We start from the raw sequence: 18508 nt of genomic DNA on the forward strand, positions 1-18508 counted from the left end.
TTGTATAAAAAGAAATCAATTACAAGATCAATGACTTGATCTTATACCGAAGTGGTCCCTGAGGTCTCATTTCCGTCTCAAATCACACCCTTGGGACTCACAACTATACTTATTTTAAAGACACAATGAGTGCCTGTTATACATTAAGCATTGTTCTGGAGGTGTTGGTTATAGAAACAAATCAGGCATGGCTCCTGCCTCAAGAAGCATGAAGTTCAATGCTAACATGAAATTCAACAGCTGTTACCTTTGCTGTCACTGAGCCAGGGGTGTACTGACAACAGTTACAGACTTGTGAAAGTAACACCAAACTAAGCCTAGATCATGACTAGACAAGGTAGACCTTCTCTGCGTGAGCTAGGGTCCTTAACCGTGAGGTGGCCATATGGGCAGGACCAACCAACCGAAATTGTAGGGCAAGCTTCTACGAGTTTTCCCAAACTATCTCCTTACAGACCTGACCAAAGTCTTCCTGATGCTTGCTTCAAACCTCAGTAGCTGCGAGTCCCACAGAAAATGCTATCAGCAGAGAGCAGCGTCCATGCTTCTGAACATTATGGCTACCGTCACCACTCATGCTCCTGTACCCTCATCCTGTATCTTTATCATCTAAGAGCAGAATCTAGAAGTATGTCATTTTTGAATGGCAATAGGTGGGAATGGGGTTAATCAGAAAAATTAGTTCCTGAAAAAAAAAGATACCGATGCATACCAGTTAATTTCACTCCCCCCACCCCCCACCATAAATATCTCTTAAAGACACAATAGTTATTTCAGGTGTGGCAGGTTGGTGATTATTCGGTCGGAGGTTTTTCTACATCTGTCAAATCATGTCACATTAACTCATTCGTGCTGTATTCACGGACTCCAAAATAATGGTTGAAAATCAAATAGCTGTCAGGGCTAGTTTTATGCACCACAATGCCGTGCTATAGACTATCCAGATTTATTTAGTTTCTATTCAGGTGAAAGTCTTCTGTGATAAAAACATAAGTCAATAGGCTGTTCCTGTTTATAAAATTCTAAATGAGTTCAGCTTGGTCTACTCATTCTCAACTTATTTTTGATCTGTTTTGTAAAGTTACTTATGTCTTATTATAAATACTCACATATGCAAATCCTTTTCCTAATGAACTTCAATCTTAGTATTTAAAATTACCTTATCAGCCTATGTGTCTGTAAAAGTAACTTTCGTGTGTAATAAATTAGCAACATTGAACCAAATCAGATTTATATTTAAAAAGCATTCTTTCCGCTTGTTGCTTGTTTGCTTGGCCTACCAGATAAAGAAAGTGCTGGTAGTCTCACCATTGGTTAGAGGAGAACAATCACACTGTCCAGCTCTGTTGTATTTATTTATTCTGATAAATAAGAGGAAAAACTTGTAAACTACACAGCACATGAGATATCTACTGTAAATAACAAATGGCAGTAGTGAAAAGATATTTAATATTTGAAAAACTATGTACATATTAAGTCTCTATCAAGGAAAAAAAAAAGTCTGTATCAAGGGAAGACCGAAAGACATCGACTTGAAGTTATTGACGAAATATTTTCGTCGTCCCCTAATCCCAAATCTATAGTTTTTAGCATCTAAATTAGACACTGATTTCAAATCAGATGTGTGAAAGTAAGCTCTACTGTCTTCTTAGGTCGGCAAGGAAAGGTTATCCCTCACACCCAGGTTCAGTAGCCGGGCTTCCTTCCGAGCTCGTTAACCATGAAACCGGAGTAGCTGGGATATCCATATCCAGTAGCTGGGATAACTACAGAGTTTCAGACAAGACCGGAGGGCCGCTTCTGCATCGTCACTGCCAGCAGAGCAACTCCACAGTTCCCAGACGGGGCCCAGCTCTGGGTGCAAGGGGCTCCAGGGGAGAATGGCGGGAATGAGTGGGGGTAAAAAGAGAGTGAACTTAGAAATGGGCGAGGCACACGGTAGGAGAAAGGCTAAAGCGGGATCAGGACAAGCAACCGGGTGTCTGCGAAGGGTCAAGACACCCAAATCATCTGCCCGACCAATATTAGAAGGAAGCAAATGCAAGGGAAACACCACGCGCTTCCGTCACACTCAAATCTATTCCCTTGTGGTGGTTCCTTGATGTTGCAGGGAACTACTGTAATAGAAACCAACTGGATTTTCAAGGGCAAGAGACTTTGCCGCTAAACAAGATGATGTCATCCTTCCTGATGACAAAGAGGAACGGGTGATCAGCTCTGAACACCCTGGACTCAGGGAGCTGCTTTTCTACTATGTTATTCCCTGTGGCGGCGGCCGCCTCCGTGCCTTCCTCAGCAACCTCTATGTATGACTTGTGCATCATTTTGGACACATACAGACGACCTCCAGCAGCTACACCGGAGAGATCAGCTCTGGATTCATCAAAGATGTCCTTCAGCCCCAGGGCTCTTAAATGATGCTTGATTTCATAATTCTTCTCTATCTTGAACCGAGGGAGAAACACCTCGACATACTGAGAGCTCATTTTTCTCGGATCGGTCCACTGCATTAGATTCCGAAAGGTCAGCTTGTTTTCAATCTGTAGGAATGTTGAAAAGGCAATTTAGAATCATATGCTTAAGGCACATCTGGGTGGCCCAGCTGGCTGAGCATGGGAATCTTGATTTTGACTCAGGTCATGATCCCAGGGTTGTGGGGTCAAGTCCGACATCAGACTCTGCACTGAGCATGGAGCCTGCTTGATATTCATTCTCTCTCTCTCTCTCTCTCTCCCTCTGCCCCTCTCTCCCGCTAGTGCTCTCCCCCTCTCTCTTCCCCTCCCCTGTTCTCCACACACTCTCTCTCTCTCAAAAAAAAGAACCATATGCTTAAGAGAGAGATAAAACATCATCAACTACAAAGACAGTTTTCCATAATTATCCTCTCCTAGATATTTGCATGTAAGTATGTGAATGGATTTTGGAGAGTCTGAAAATGGGAAACTATTAACACAAACAGTTCAAGCACTCTATTAAATCACTTGTTTAATTTGCTCTGCTGTGACAAGGTGTGACTTGTATTTCCAGGCATTTCTGTTCTCTGCCCCCTTACAAACAAATATAGCCACAAATATAGCCAAAGTGGAACAATGGGCAAGTGAAGCAATTAGGGTATCAGAGATCATCAGAGGGAGAAAGGAAATCAGTGGTCATTTAAGTCAGCATTTCTCGACCATTTCCCATCACTAAAGACACAGAAAATGATAATGTTTGCACAGCTTGCGGGAAGAACCAATGGACCCCAGGTGGCCCAAGGCAAGGAGCCCAGAGCTCTAGCTTCGAGGGTTTAGGTGATCACTACCTTCCAGCACCATCACCTACACCATCTGGGCGGCTTGGATCCAAACCCACTCTCCTACCCAACTTGACAACTGAAGTTCAAGACATTGTAAGGAAATGTGCTGAACTGCATAGGTGGGCACCTCGGTTACACAGCTAGGAGCCCACGGCTCTCTCTCCAGCACCACTGTTGCCCCAGATGATTCATGAGTGGAATTCACCAACTCCTGAATACTGAGAACTGATCAGAGACTAGTCACACGCACACTGATTACAAATCTTATACATAGACATTTGTTCTCAAATTCAGGCTCACTAGAATCCTAAACAGCCTTTCACAGCTATCCTTATCAAGAACCTAAACTTATATAATCAAAGTTAGCCTAATTTAAATTTTATGTGTGTAAATTATCCAGTTCATGGTTAGTCGGTAATAACGTCTCATTCTGACTTAGAATTTTTTCCTCATTTGATGGCTCACTGTAAAGCCAACTTCCTCATTATTCCATTATGTAGGATAATGTAGGTATATAGTGGATTTATATTAATCTGATTGAAACATCATTAGGAAAATCCATGACAGAAAAGAAAAACTCAGACAATAAGTGTAAGAACAAATCTATCTTTCGAGTTATCTACTGTTTGTTTTATATGGGCTACTTTCTCTATTACTGTAGGTTATTTGAAGTTAAAATAATTGATGTGTGCTAAAATGTTGATAAAGATTATCGAGTGAATTATTGATTTCATAGGAATACCAATATTTTATATTGTCAACTTTAGATTTAATAATAGCAACTTTATGACATTCTTCTTGCTGTCCATGTCCAAAAAGGTAATTAAAATGAAGCTAAATGAAAATCATTAAAATGATTGGGTGGTTTTGTCCCTGTAGAAATTACATGTCCCAAGTTTTAAAGTCCAAAGTTTCCAAATCATAGGAAAAAGATGGAATGGAAAATAATGCCTCTGGGTAGGAGGAGCATTTCTTCATATTCTTTTTACTTCCCAGTTATTTTACAAGCAACATTCATTATTTTACGAATCAAAACACAAAAATATTTTAAACTTTAGATGTAACTTTTTAGGGTAGTTGATATATGTGCATACACACACACACACATTTGTACATAGGTATTTATCAGACAAATTGACCAAATCCCATGAGCCTCCTTTCCCTATCCCACATGGTTGCTGTGTGGACCAAATAAGACAACATGAATGAGGCTCAGAGCACACGGCCCGGCACACAGTAGGTGCCCACTGAATGGCGTCTATTATTCCTTCTGATTGGAAGTACGGAGAGCAACCAAAGATCCAGGCTTCTGGGATTTCAGGTCACAGGCTTAGGAGGCCAAATTCACAGGGAGGAAACGAGAAAGAAGGACAGGAAGAAAATCAGGATCTGAGACATGGTGATGCCATGTGGCCTTGTGGGGCCCCTGGGATGCCTCTTTTTGTCCCTTGCACTGTGCTGGTCTGTTGCCCTGGCTACATCAGTCACAGGGCAGTCCCTAACCTACGCTTTTCGCAGAGACACAGAAACTCGGTGAGACCGTACATTTTGATGCTCAAAGGCCCAAAACCCCACTGTATCATTCCTGCCTAAAATGGTCAGTCTATCAAAGTTCTAATAACACATGCAAGACTGTTTTGATGGTCAAGTGCAAAGACCTAAACTCATACCCTTTTCCCTCCAACGCTGAGGTTTGAGAGGGTGCCAATTTCATAGCTATTCAACCAAAATTTAGGCTAAACTGAAGTAAGTCAATCTCAGCATCTATCTATAATGGTGTCAGGCACAGAGTAGGTACTCCTTAAATATTTGTCAAATAAAGGAATCAGCAGGCAAATCTCTGATTCTTACAGCCTGAAATCATCAAGTGGATGCATAAAAACACAATCAATAATATCTTAAAAATCTACTAAGTCCCCAGTAGTGAAAGTGGCAGTAGTAACTTACTTGGGACAGGTCATTCTCGGGCAGCATTATGTACATGCTTATGCCGCCATGATACTTGAGCTCAACAACCTGCATGGGCGGGTCCCTAATGACAGACAAATTGAACTTCCGTTCTTGGTGCATCATGGTGATTGCTTTCCCAGGACACTGAAAGTCAAGTCACAAAAAACATTTTATAAGCCCACCTTATTTCACAATAAAATAAGAATAGTCTTTAGTCTTTGTCCAGTCGATTCAGTAGATTCTTCCTGACCTGTTCCCAATAGTGATTGCATTGCATTGGTTCCCAGCTTTGGGATTAACTGCCTGGGTTTAAAACTCCCAGATGTATAGCTTTGGGCTAGCACCTCTCTGTGCTTCCATTTCCTCATCCATATAATGTGGGTAAAAATAGTCTCTACTGCATAGGACCATTGTAGAGATGATGTGACTTGATATACCTAGAACTTGGTACATGCCCTTGCACCTAGTGTTTTACCTGAAAATGTCTATATAATAAGTAATGAATAATTATTAAATAGAATTATAATTTAAAATGAATGCTATAGATTTTTTAATAAGACCTCATCTAAAATTGTGTGATTTTGATAGTACTGGTCTGTATTTTACCTCCAATGAAAGAAAACATCTTCAGTATTCATAGCAATATTTATCAAGTTTAGCCTTCTCTGCATGAACATAAAAGGCTGAATGATTGAAAGAAACTTTACAGGTCAGTTAGCGGAATCGCCTTATTTGTGAGGGTAGGAAGGTCTACGGTGGTTAAGCTGACTTGCCTAGGACAACGCAGATTCTGTGACACGAGGCAGGGACCCCAACACAGTACTTCTGACTCCAAAGCCTTGATGCTTCTACTATACTCTAAGATTATTGTGTACAAATTGGTAAAAACAAAAAACAAACAAAAAAAACAAGAATATATATTTTACAAAAGTTGATTAGGACTGACACTTGGAAATGCATAACGTTACTAAACATAACTTCTTCCTCTGTAAAAGGAAACAAATGCACCCTCACTTTGACTCGGGAAAAATCATCGGTATTAAATGACTAGAACCGTACACCCACCCACAGTTAGAATCAGAAGAAAAATACAGGACACACTTTTGTCCCATTTTCTTCTTACAGGCATCCAACTAGAATACCTTAAAAATGAATTCATACTTTATTACCTTCCTCAATTTTGAATGTATCTTAAGAAATATCAATTTCTGGGATACCTCCAATTGTGATCCATAACCTGCATTATCAGGAGAATAGAAAGTGTGTTTTATAAGCAATCCACCACAAAGCATTGGTGAGCAGTGGAAGAAAGGAGCAAAGAAATGATGAGTCCATCCTTTGTCTATGCAAATATCATAATTTGTGCAAAGGAATACTATTGGCAATCGCTTCTCGGCCTTTTGGCTAAGATCAAGTGTAGGAATACTCTTGGCAAAAGAATCTTAATTGAATAGATTTCCATACCTTGGGAGATCTGAAACGGCAATTTAGGGTTTCGTTCTTGGAGAAGGCCGACTCCCACTTGCCCTTGAAGTACACAGCGTTCACCAGCACCATGACAGCGGAAGAACTTATGCTACCTTCTTGAAAGATGTTCTTGATTTTGCCTTTTGAAAAATAAGTGGAGGAAAAAAATGTTAAGTTTTAATGTAATTTGTCTAAAAAGACAAGATGAACATGATATTCTTCCTTATGACATAATTAGAATAATAACAATGATATTTGTCATAGCCTATGAGCAATCAATCACTCTGTCCAGTACTCTCTAAATACTTTGTGTGCAAGATTTGGTTTAATCCTCACAAAAGTCTCTGTGGGGTAGGCACTATGATTGTTTCCATTTCCTGTTGAGGATGCTGGAGCACAGAGAGAGTAAGTAATTTTTTCACCACACAACAAGAAAGTTACGGCAACAGGATTCCAACCCAGAAAGAGGATTCCCGAAGCCCCTCCTTGCTGGTAAGCCCAAACTACCTTTACCACCTGGATGAGGCCACAGCATTCCAGATATAACTGAACTCCATTCTGTTGAGAGGGCTAATCACTTCCTTCATTCCACATAACAAGATTTTTGCTCAACGTCAACCCTATTCTTGATGCTTGAATCACAACCATGAAAGACATAGTCTTTGCCAACATTGGACTCACAGTCCAGTTCAGGGAGCTGCCCACACTGGTACCATAGTCATGTGCTCAGTGTGCTGTGGGAGCACAGACAAGGGCTGCCCTCTCTGGCTCAGCCCTCTGCTTGAGCTGAGGGTGAGGCGCGAGGTGGAGAGAAATTGCGTATAGCAGAAGCTCTTTATTCGAAGACATGAAAGTCTGGAAAAGCACGGTGTGTTTGGGGAAAGCCTAGCACATTCTGATGCATTAGGGAAAGGAGGGTTGGAAAGATTAGAGGGAGGGGCCAACTAATGAAGAGCCTTGAATGTCTGGCAGTAATTTTGGATTATCCTGAAGGCAATGGAAAATGATTGCTGAGGATCCATTGGAAGATAAGAAAGGACAAGGTCATGATGGGTCAGATTTACCTTCCAAAAGGGGTGCTCTGGTAGTGTGCGGAGGATGGGCAAGGGGCAACAAGACTTGGGTGAGTTTGGTGAAATGTTGGCAGCATTCTGAAGTATTCAGCATTAAGAACCAATGCTTACCAAAATGAGAATAATTTTCAGATAGATTTGAATAAAAAAGGAAGAGAAATTAATCATTGGTCCAGATGGAAAAACGTATTAGCAATCTGATACCCTTAAACACTATACACTAAATAGAGTCCCACTCAGTGATTAGAAAAAGCAATTGCAGGGGTGCCTGGGTGGCCCAGTCAGTTAAGCTTCTGACTTCAGCTCAGGTCATGGTCTTATGGTTCATGAGTTTGAGCTCGCATCAGGCTCTCTGCCGTCAGCACAGAGACACTTCAGATCCTCTGTCTCCCTCTCTCTCTCTCAAAAATAAAGAAATAAACTTAAAAGAAAGAAAAAGCAATTGCATATTTTTTCTTGGTTTGAGAGTAGTATATTTGAAACATGTGATGGCTAATGGTCAAAGTAACCCTCTACTGAGGTAACGACCAATGAACAAAAAGCAAATTGAGACACCGCACTCTTATTCCCAGGGCTAATTATAGTATGTTTGCATTGAAGAATGCAAGTCATGTCTCATATTTTTGAAACAGAACCAGACTCAGCAAATACATGTGTGTTTTTCAGAGTATAAACCAAGGTCAGCCTTTGGTAAAGAAATGACTGGGGCGACTGGGTGGCGCAGTCGGTTAAGTGTCCGACTTCAGCCAGGTCATGATCTCGCAGTCCGTGAGTTCGAGCCCCGCGTCGGGCTCTGGGCTGATGGCTCGGAGCCTGGAGCCTGTTTCTGATTCTGTGTCTCCCTCTCTCTCTGCCCCTCCCCTGTTCATGCTCTGTCTCTCTCTGTCCCAAAAATAAATAAAAAACGTTGAAAAAAAATTAAAAAAAAAAAAAAAGAAATGACTCAGTTTGGAATCAACTGATTAGCAAAATAGCAGTGAATACATTTCCTTATTTGTTTTGAACTAAACCAGAACATTTGCGGGAATTCAGTTTTTAGCTGTGCAAGACACTTACCAACCCATTAAGCAATGTACTTTTTTGGGAAGATACTACCTTTGACACATATATTATTTTGATAAATGAAGAGAATTTTAAAATGAAAGATAAACTACGCATCTTGTAGGAGAAGCAATCAAATAAAAATACATTTCACAGTAGGATGTCATAATTTTAATGCGATTCTTCAACCCAAGAAGAAAACAGAAAGATATTGGATTAATCATTAGAATGAAATACAATGCTGTGGTCATTGAAAATAATATCCTATAAACCACTTTTAGTCTTTGTTCACTAACCAGGTGTAAGATAATGAGGATAACTGAGTATATTAATTCAGCTTGTCGCTAATTTATGAAATGGTCATAATCAGTATTTGTCTCACAGGATTCTTTCTCAATCCAATGAGATAATGTAATAATCGATAAGATTTCTGAAAAGTATAAAGCATTCCCATTATTAAAATTACTCAAAACCACATTGTGGACAAATACTAAAGCAATTTTCTTTCTTTTTTATTTAACAATATATTTTATTTAACCAGTATGTCTCAAATATTATCATTCCACCATATAAGAAGTAGAAAAATTATTAAGGGTTATGTTTACATTCTTTATTTCATACTTGGTCTATGCAATTAAATGGTTATGAAAAATTGCAAAGTCGCCTGTAAAAATGTCAGAGATAGAATGTGAAGAAGAAAATCTAGACACAGATGTGAACATAAACTATGAACATAACTAGGTCAACTTATTCCTTATGCATAAGGCCAAGGACTAGAATAGAACATGGGAAAATGAAGCCAGTGATTTGTTGAGGTGCTAAGATTGTGAGGAATTTTTGCTCCCCATTTTTTAATGTGAGTGAAAAAACATAAAATTTATCATCTAACGTGTCAGTGGCATTAATGGTAAACATTTTGTTGTATATCACATATCTCACAAAACTGAAACGCTAAATGCACCGAACAACTCCCCTTTAAGCACCAACCCCCAGCCCTTGGTAACCACCATTCTATTTTTTTTTTTTAATTGAAGTATAACTAACATACAGTGTTTTTTTCCTTTCAGGTATACAATATAATGATTCAACAAGTCTACGCATTACTCAGTGCTCATCAAGATAAGTGTATCTTAACTCCCTCCACCTATTTCATACTCACACCTGCCTCCCCTCTGGCAACCATTAGTTTGTTCTCTGTATTTAAAAGTCTGGTCGTTTGTTTGTATCTTTTTTCTTTATTTGTTTTGTTTTTTAAATTCAACATATGAGTGAAATCATAATATTTGTCTTTCTCTGTCTCACTTATTTCAGTTAGCATAATACCCACTAGGTCCACTCACATTGGTGCAAATGGTAAGATCTCATTCTTTTTTATAGCTTAGTAATACTCTTATCTATCTATCTATCTATCTATCTATCTATATATTTATCTATCTAGATATAGATACATATACCACATATTCTTTATTAATCTCCTGATGGGCACATGGGCTGCTTCCATAACTTGGCTACTGTTAATAATGCTGCAGTAACCACAGGCGTGCATATATCTTTTCAAATTAGTGTTTTTGTTTTCTTTGGGTAAATACCCAGGAGTGGAATTACTGGGTCATATTGATAATTCTGTTTTTAACTTTTTGAAGAACCTCCATGCTGTTTTCCACAGTGGCTGCACCAATTTGCCTTCCCGCCAACAGTGCACGAGCAATTTTCAATAACAGCAGTCATTACATTGGATTAGGAGGAACTGTTTCCTTTCGTGTCTTACAAAAGACTTCCAGCTCTAAAGTTGACCATTCTCAGGATTCACATATCACTGACAAATCTTTTAGAAAAATAGGGTTGCACTCACCATGTGTCTCATTTTCAATCCATTTATTAATTTTATATCTGGTATCTTCTACATCATTTGTAAAGTCAACTCGTTCCACTTTGGCATTGTATAATTTTTCAGCACACTCAATATAGTTCTAAAAAACATAAATAATTACAGTAATAAGCAAGTCTATAAGCAATACACAGTTCTTGTATTTACACCATTAACTAAGCATATAACAAATCTGTTTTTGAACTCGTCTCTTTATTTCCACCATCTTACTCAAGGACTCATTCCTCACTCAAAGATGGGGAAATATGGCTAGAAATACGAAAATATGGCTGGAAGGGGAGCTGGAAAGCCTGCAACTGAATTTGCACAGCAAGCACGCTATTTGAACCTAAGTTTATCTGAAATGGATTAGGGAAGGCTAACAGCGACTACGACTAAAGCCCATTCCCTTGGCTTTACCACTGCTTTCTCATCACAAACACTTCAACAGCCTCCTAGCTTGCCTCCCTTGCTTGCATCACCCCCTTCATACTAAAAGCAGTAGGAAGGCTTCCGGGCTACTTCCTGCACTTAAGATACAGCCCAAGCCCCTAGACTTGCCTGTACTTGAAAGAAATGAAGTCGGGGCACCTGGCTGGCTTAGTCAGAGGAGCATGTGACTCTTGAGCCCCACATTGGGTATAGAGCTTATTTAAATAAATAAAACTGAAAGGAAGGAAGGAAGGAAGGAAGGAAGGAAGGAAGGAAGGAGACCTGAAGTTGAGGAGGAAGAGCAGAAAAGGTGAGCCCTCCAGGCAGCAGTACCCTCAGGGGAGTAAGAGGATCTTTGCACACTCAGGAGCCCAGCAGCAGTTTGTGCTGCCTGAAGCCTATGGTGAATGGGGCAGGTGGAGGCACAAGCCAGGACAGAGGAAGAGCATGTCTTGTCTCCTTGGATAAGGAGCTTTCGTTTTATTTTAGGGAGAGTTATTGAAAGGATGTAAAGAGGAGAGTAATGTAATTAAATGTGCATTTTGTAAAGGTGACTCTGAAATCAGCCTAGGAAAAACAATGGATTGGAGATAGAGGAACCTGTTAAAATGTCCTTAGAGTTTATCCCGAGGGATATAGAAAGGTCCTGAATTGAGGCAGCCAGTAGGCTCAAATTGGAAGTTGCCTGAGGGCAAAACTCTAAAGAACACTCCTATTTCAGAGATGAGTAGAGGAATAAAGATAAACAAAGGAAATGGAGATAAAGGAGAATATAGAAAAACAGGAGAAATCAATGCCACAGAAACCAGGAAAGGGGAAAGTTTTCGGGGTTGCTACAGTAGTGTGGAACACTAAGGAGGCAGATAAGATCAAAACTTTGCCAAGAGCCCACAGCCCGGTGTCCATTGGAAGCCATTAGTCACCTTGGTAAGAGAAGCTTCAGGAGAAGTAGAAGGTAGAAGGTGTATTGCAATAGAGAGAGCAGTGAGAGAGGGTGGAAAACGGATTCTGCCTATACAGAAGCTTGATTGGAGAAGCTTGATTTTTCAAGCTTAGATTGACAGAGTGAGATGCACAGAAAAGGGAAGAGAATCATGGGGTAGCTTTAAAAAAAAAAAAAAAGGAGAGAAAAATTTAGAAGATGTGTACCTGGAGCACATTTATATGCTATGAGGAAGAAGACAGTAGAGTGAAGAGATTCCAGAAAAATACTGCTAGAAACATGTCACCAAGCAACTGGGGGTGAAGAGGCAAAAAGAAATGGATGAATTATCCATTAAACAAAGTATCCCCTCTGAAAATGAAGGGAAGGGGAAAGGGGGCAGGGTGTGAGTTAGATGTGGATACCCCCCCCCCGATGGCCTCTATTTTCTTTGTCAAGTAGAAGACAAGTGGAGATGGGAATTTATTGCTTAAAAATGAAAACACATTATTCTGAGGTGGATGTGCTTCTACCTGTAGAAGAGAAGCTGAAACGTAAGACAACTCATGTCCAATCCTTTGTCTCCATATACGGTTTGTTCCATGAACGTATATAATGTGTTCATCTTTAAGAAAGAGTTATACTGTTGCTTTGTCTCTTGAAAATTCCTCCATTAACTTTAAGATCAAATTGCCTATCTAGGACAAAATATTCATCCTGTGTATATTACAACATATATTTCACTTCAGTATTAAATTAATTTTCTCTTAAAGAAAAAGACATTTGAAAGTTGAAAGTGCTTGTGCCAGGTATGGAAACTATTTTTGGGTACATGGCAAACGATTGGAAGATTTAGGATCAAGTCCCAGTCTGTGGTCATGACCAGGTGGAGAGCAGTGGGGTGGTGGGGGTGAGAGGGGGGGGCGAGCAGAGCCATCCCTTCCCTCTGGCTGGTCATTCCAGGAGCCCAGAGCAGCAGCTCTAAGGAGCAAAGGGGTGTCACCCTGAGGTCTCGGGCAACCCCTCATGATCCAGACATCCACCCACCCAAAGGCAGTGGTTGAAATCCTGTTACTGTGGTGATTCTCTGACCAGGGGAGGCAGCAAGTATACTGAAGAAAGCCCAGGCTTTTTTCCACTAAATCCCCACGACTTCCTGTCCTCACATGGGCTCCCACAGCACTGGGCCCTTCTCCTGCTCCAGGGCCAACTAGAAAAACCTAAGGCATCAGAGATCTGGAGCTCATGGCACAGACCTAGTTGAAACTGATGGTGGCAATAAGAGGTTGTTGGGAAATTGAGAGAAGCAGAAGAGATTTCAATAACTGTTGTGAGGAATGGGAGAAAGAAATGACCATGAGCACACAGCTGACTGTCGGTCAGCACTGAGAACACCTAGCTAGGCTGGGAGCCCAGGGTGTTGTGGTGGTGACCACATACCCAGGCGTGGCACAAGTGTCACGTAGGAGCTGAGGTGCACCTGCTGAGAGAAGTCATGGGGTTGATCCAGGTGGGGTTCTGTTGGGGGAAAGAGAGAGCTGATACGTTGAGAGCCGATGCAGAGAGGGAAAAATTGCAGAACTCAGTCAGTGCAAGTTGAAGAACAGGTAGAGTGTGCATGAAATAATGAAAGACTGAGAAGTATGGGATGATGTGGCCACTAAGGGGAAACTCAAGTTGTAGATTTCAGGAGTGCAACATTCTGGGCGTTGATGAGTTTCAGGGTGTGGCTTGAGCATTTGTTACTGTAATGGTAGAGAGAGAGGGTCAGGAGACTATAAGGAGGGAAGGTGACCTCACAGCTGGGTGTCACAGGACACTGAACTTACCCAAAATGATAGCAGAGCTTGGGGGAGTAATGGAATGACATCCTCAGAGGTCTGACCAAGAGAGATTTAGCACAGATTTGGGGAGGAGGGAGAAAGTATCAGAGGTGGTGGTTAGGTCTTCTATGCTACCTTACTTTTTGTAAAGATAATTTATACGTTATTATTATCTTCATCAGTTCTCATAGACTCATCCATATTCAGATATGAGTAAAAAAAAACTGTTGTAAAACAAAATGTAAAAAAGTTGGAGATGATCTATCTTTGTACTGATCGGACAACTGAAAGTTAACAATAGTTACATCTTTAATCAAAACTAGTTTTTATGGGGCGCCTGGATGGCTCACTCGATTAAGCATCTGATTCTTGATATCGGCTCAGGTCATCTCATGCATGGTTTGTGAGTTCAAGCCCTGCATTGGGCTCTGTGCTGACAGCATCGAGCCTTCTTGGAATTCTCTCTCTCTGCCCCTCCCCTACTCATGCTCTGTCCCTCTCCCAAAATAGAGAAACTTTTTAAAAGTTCTCATTTTATTTTATTTTTTATTTTTGAGAGAGAGCGTGAACACAAGCAGGGGAAGGTCAGAGGGAGAGAGAGGGAGAGAGAGAGAGAGAGAGAGAGAGAGAGAGAGAGAGAGAGAGAGAGAATCTTAAGCAGGCTCCACACTCTGCGAGGAGCCCAGTTTGGGACTCAGTCTCCTGAACCGTGAGATCATGACCTGAGCTGAAATCAAGAGCCGGACACTTAACCAACTAAGCCATCCAGGCACCCCCAAAAAGGACTCTTTAGAATAACTACCTCTACTTGTAAATGTCTGGGAGGGAAAAGATGGCAGTGTGTCTATTTTCCATGTTCGTGGTCAGATCTCGCGTTCACAGTGCTTCTGGGTGCCCTGCTCCCCACACACACTAAGTGCTGGATAAGGGAACCCGGATGTGTGCTGTGAATAGTAACATGATAGACACCTCAACTTCCTGTTCAACAGAGTTGGCAGTCCCTCAGGAACTCGGCAGTATGTGTGGGAAAAGAGACACAAAATGTGGATCTGAACATACAGGGTGGCCCCTGTAAAGCTTGTGTGGGATTCTTCTTGGAAAGATTAAAAAACAAAGTGGCTTCATGCCTCATAATTGGCAGGCTGCCAAAGGGTTGGGAGTGGCGTCAGAAGGGGGCAAAGAATCCGTGTGGGTGACAGACAGAGGAGACGATGATGGTTGGGTGGAACACAGAATGCTGGCAAAGATACAAGTGGAGATTAGCCCGGAGAGGGCATGCAAGCAAAGCTTTACGGTTGTCTGACAAGTGGAGAATTAAAAGGGAGAACACACACGCCCTGAAAATCATGGGCACTGCATCTGCTTGAATGCATCTACTAAGCAGCTTCCGGTGGTCACAGCAGCGATGGCTCGAAGGCATGGATCGAGCACAGTGGCACGGAGAACACAGGGTGGGTCTCCCTGGTCCTCGGGTGAGTGGGATGCCACAGCAACTGCTCAGACTTCACGAGCAATATGAGCAAGTCACCTGCTGACCTCGAGTGAACCATATCCCTGCCTCCATCCAGCCCGATCTGCCCCCCTGCCAGGGTCCTTACCTGCCTACGTCCCCCACAAGGGGCTCTTGTAAGTGACCGCCCTGCAAAGTTACTGCTGGCAGGAGAGATCACGGGGCACGGCTGAGAACAGAGGAGGTGAACTCAGCTCTGGGGATGCACAGCGATCCCAGGATCACAGAGCTTGGAGGAAAAGTGGGTAGACTTTTTCTGCTGCCCACGGACAACCCTAAATGAGCTGCCTTCTCCTCCCACCCGATGATAGCTCTGCCTCACTGCCAGAGAGCACTGTCTCTTCTGGTTTTGGAGCCTCTCAGTCTGGTGACCCTGAACGTGGGGATCCCTCAGCTAAAGAAGTAAGGCTGTACTCTGGAAACACAGTGATGATATTTCAGAGATATCTGGGAACATGATTAGCCCCTATAAGAAACAAAAAAATCACCATTGTCTGGCTCTGTACAAAGACACAAGCCCTTTCACAGATGATGGATCGAACAAGACTAGGATCCAGAGTGGAAATAACCTTGTGACATGGGAGGCCGCACTTACCTTGTGAAAGTCAAACACTTTTTCTGCAAAAAGACCATTGGCAATGCTGAGCTCATAGTCCCTATGGGACGTGTTTATGTCGGAGAGAACTCTCTTCAGTTGAGACTGAAGTCCTGGCTGTTATTGAAAAGATTTATAAAAAAATGTGTTATGGGATGGCAAATATATCCATGCTCTCATTTACACATGAAATAAAACATGTATATTGTGCTATAAAAGAACTGAAAAAGAATGATGCTCATAAAAGCAGCAATGCCGCAGAAATTTACGATTTCTTGCCCTTCTCAGAATAGTATCTGTGATCAAAGTTAATTAAAAGTTTTACTAAGATAATTAACCTCAGAATAAAATTCTTAACAGCAGATAATGAATCTGCCTCATATGTGTGCTAAATAATTCATTTTACCTCTCTAAGTTGGCCATGGATATCGAAGGATAAAAGCAAAACATTTAGTTCCATACTGTCTTGCCAAAATCCAGCCAACACATGGTGAAATATTGGGAAATTAACAATTAACAAGTAAATTATCAAAACTTGTTCCTGAGATACCACAATATGGCAATCCGAGTGAGACATACTCTTCTGCTTTGAGGAGACAGAGAGCATAATTAAATACATCGGCGAGACAGTAATTTCTCGAATTTTAGCCCCACATTCCCCTTCCCTAGAAGAACGTATTGTCTTTACCTGAGTGTTAGAAGAGTTTCCCCATCCTGAGACCCTGTGGAAGTGAAGTATCTGCAGACAGGACGGGAGAAAAGCAGTTACCAGGTCCTGATGAATGAGAAGAGACCCCACAGAACCAAGCAAGGAAGATACTTCATTGTTAACGGCTGTATCCGTGTGTGTGCTTATTAGCACACCGGGCAGCAGGGACAGGTGCAGCCACCCTACTGACATGGTTAGAACACAGATTACTCGGGGCAAGTGCCACCAGCCGGCAGAGTTAATAAATTGATGGCTACAAAATGAAATGTGTTTGATAACTATTTTGGTTTGCTCATTCTGGTGGAACAATCTTACAATTACTCACTGACTAAACGTAGACAAGGATCAAAACGAATCACACAAAAAACTGAAATAAAATAAAAAACTTTGGGGCGCCTGGGTGGCTCAGTGGGTTAAGTGTCTGACTTCAGCTCAGGTCACGATCTCGTGGTTCACGAGTTTGAGCCCCGCGTCGGGCTCTGTGCTGACAACTCAAAGTCTGAAGCCTGCTTCGGATACTATGTCTCCCTCTCTGTCTCCGCCCTTACCCTGCTTACGCTCTCCCTCTCCCTCTCCCTCTCTCTCTCTCTCAAAAATAAATAGACATTAAAAAAAAAAATGGAAACTTTATTTACCTACGTGGCGGCCAAGATTAGGGCTAATTACATAGGCACCAAGACGGAAAAGGGAGAAGTAGTTACTGAACATCTAGGAAATCCTAAATGTGCAGCGAAATTGGGACTTGAGAGATGTAATTTCAGCTTCTGCAATTATTTGGAATTAAATCATTTTAGGTGTTTGCTTTTCCAGTGTGGCTCTTATAATCCCAGTGCTCTCATAATTGCTATTCTGCCCAAGCTTTAATGTTCTGTTGCACTTTATCCGAATTTCCCCAGGCCCTTATGTCCACAGGATCTGAAATGCAAAACAGCTTCTCATAAAGTGTTCTACGCATATGATACTCATTTATGCAACTGTCGGGAGCAAACCAAATGTGTTCTGCCTCCCAGGCGTGGGTGGATGATACACAGAAACAGCTAAGATTTTCTGTAAGGAAGATGTAGGTATTCCTGAAGGGCTCGTATGTGCTACATTTGAACAATATCCCTAGTGGGAGGTGGAGGGAGGGAGAAGGGGTGAAGTCCATTAGAAATTACGCATGGGAATTTAATTAAGTCAGTGCTGCTATCAGTGCCTCTGTGCAGGCTTTCAACTTCAAGTCTTCAGAACCCTAATCAATAGCACCATCTTACTGGGTAGGAGAAAATGGAACAGCTCAGTAAAATATATGAAAACGTATGAAGGCTATGAGTGTCACTGTTAGTCTCAACAGGTCATGGAGAATTGGAGCCTACCTCAATTTCTACATTCTCTTAATCTGGAATAATAATTAATGAGATGGAGTGAGAGATAAGGCACAGGTAACAAGGCACGTTCAATACACAAATTGGTAGTCAGTTTAAAATTCACTAGCGGGGTCTTTGCAGGCATCAAGGCACCATGCCTGGCAACGAGGGGATCACCCCGCCGTCCCCCACCCCCCAGGACTGTGCCATTGTGGAGCATGAAAACTATCAGCCTCCTTTCTCATTTTGCCTTGACATTGGATAGACGGGTATTTGGGAATATATGGATGTACCAGAAACATAAACTATCGTGGGACAGGGTCAGGACTCAAAAATGCAAACGTCTTCCTGAACTAACTTTTGTGGAACCCAAGCAATGTTATAAAAGGTGTCTGAATCCCTAGAAGTCATCCTTGTTAAGTTTTTGAATAAAGCTTTAACAAGCACAAACATTTAACATCATTCTTTGATCATTTCT

General features: G+C 41.6%; 1 protein-coding gene and 1 pseudogene across 2 annotated transcripts in view; one reads left to right on the forward strand and one right to left on the reverse strand.

Annotated features, from left to right (window-relative positions):
* Window positions 1–2141: 2141 nt before the first annotated feature.
* The window catches only part of SERPINB7 (serpin family B member 7), a 59198-nt gene continuing 42831 nt past the window's right edge, over window positions 2142–18508 (reverse strand). The window contains exons 4-9 of one of the 2 annotated variants that reach the window (XM_047086130.1): window positions 16664–16714; window positions 15976–16092; window positions 10679–10796; window positions 6710–6852; window positions 5243–5389; window positions 2142–2540 (exon numbers count right to left, since the gene is read on the reverse strand). In XM_047086130.1, the coding sequence (XP_046942086.1) occupies window positions 2142–2540; window positions 5243–5389; window positions 6710–6852; window positions 10679–10796; window positions 15976–16092; window positions 16664–16714 (975 nt within the window). The remainder of the gene's footprint in view (window positions 2541–5242; window positions 5390–6709; window positions 6853–10678; window positions 10797–15975; window positions 16093–16663; window positions 16715–18508) is intronic. The other variant, XM_047086132.1, reaches the window with a different exon arrangement.
* LOC124517173 (uncharacterized) lies at window positions 6630–6767 on the forward strand (annotated as a pseudogene).

Source organism: Lynx rufus, unplaced genomic scaffold (genome assembly GCF_022079265.1).
Source record: "Lynx rufus isolate CCGP_SWC_20201006 ecotype Redwood Valley unplaced genomic scaffold, mLynRuf1.p SCAF_20, whole genome shotgun sequence".
NCBI classification, from domain to species: Eukaryota; Metazoa; Chordata; class Mammalia; order Carnivora; family Felidae; genus Lynx; species Lynx rufus.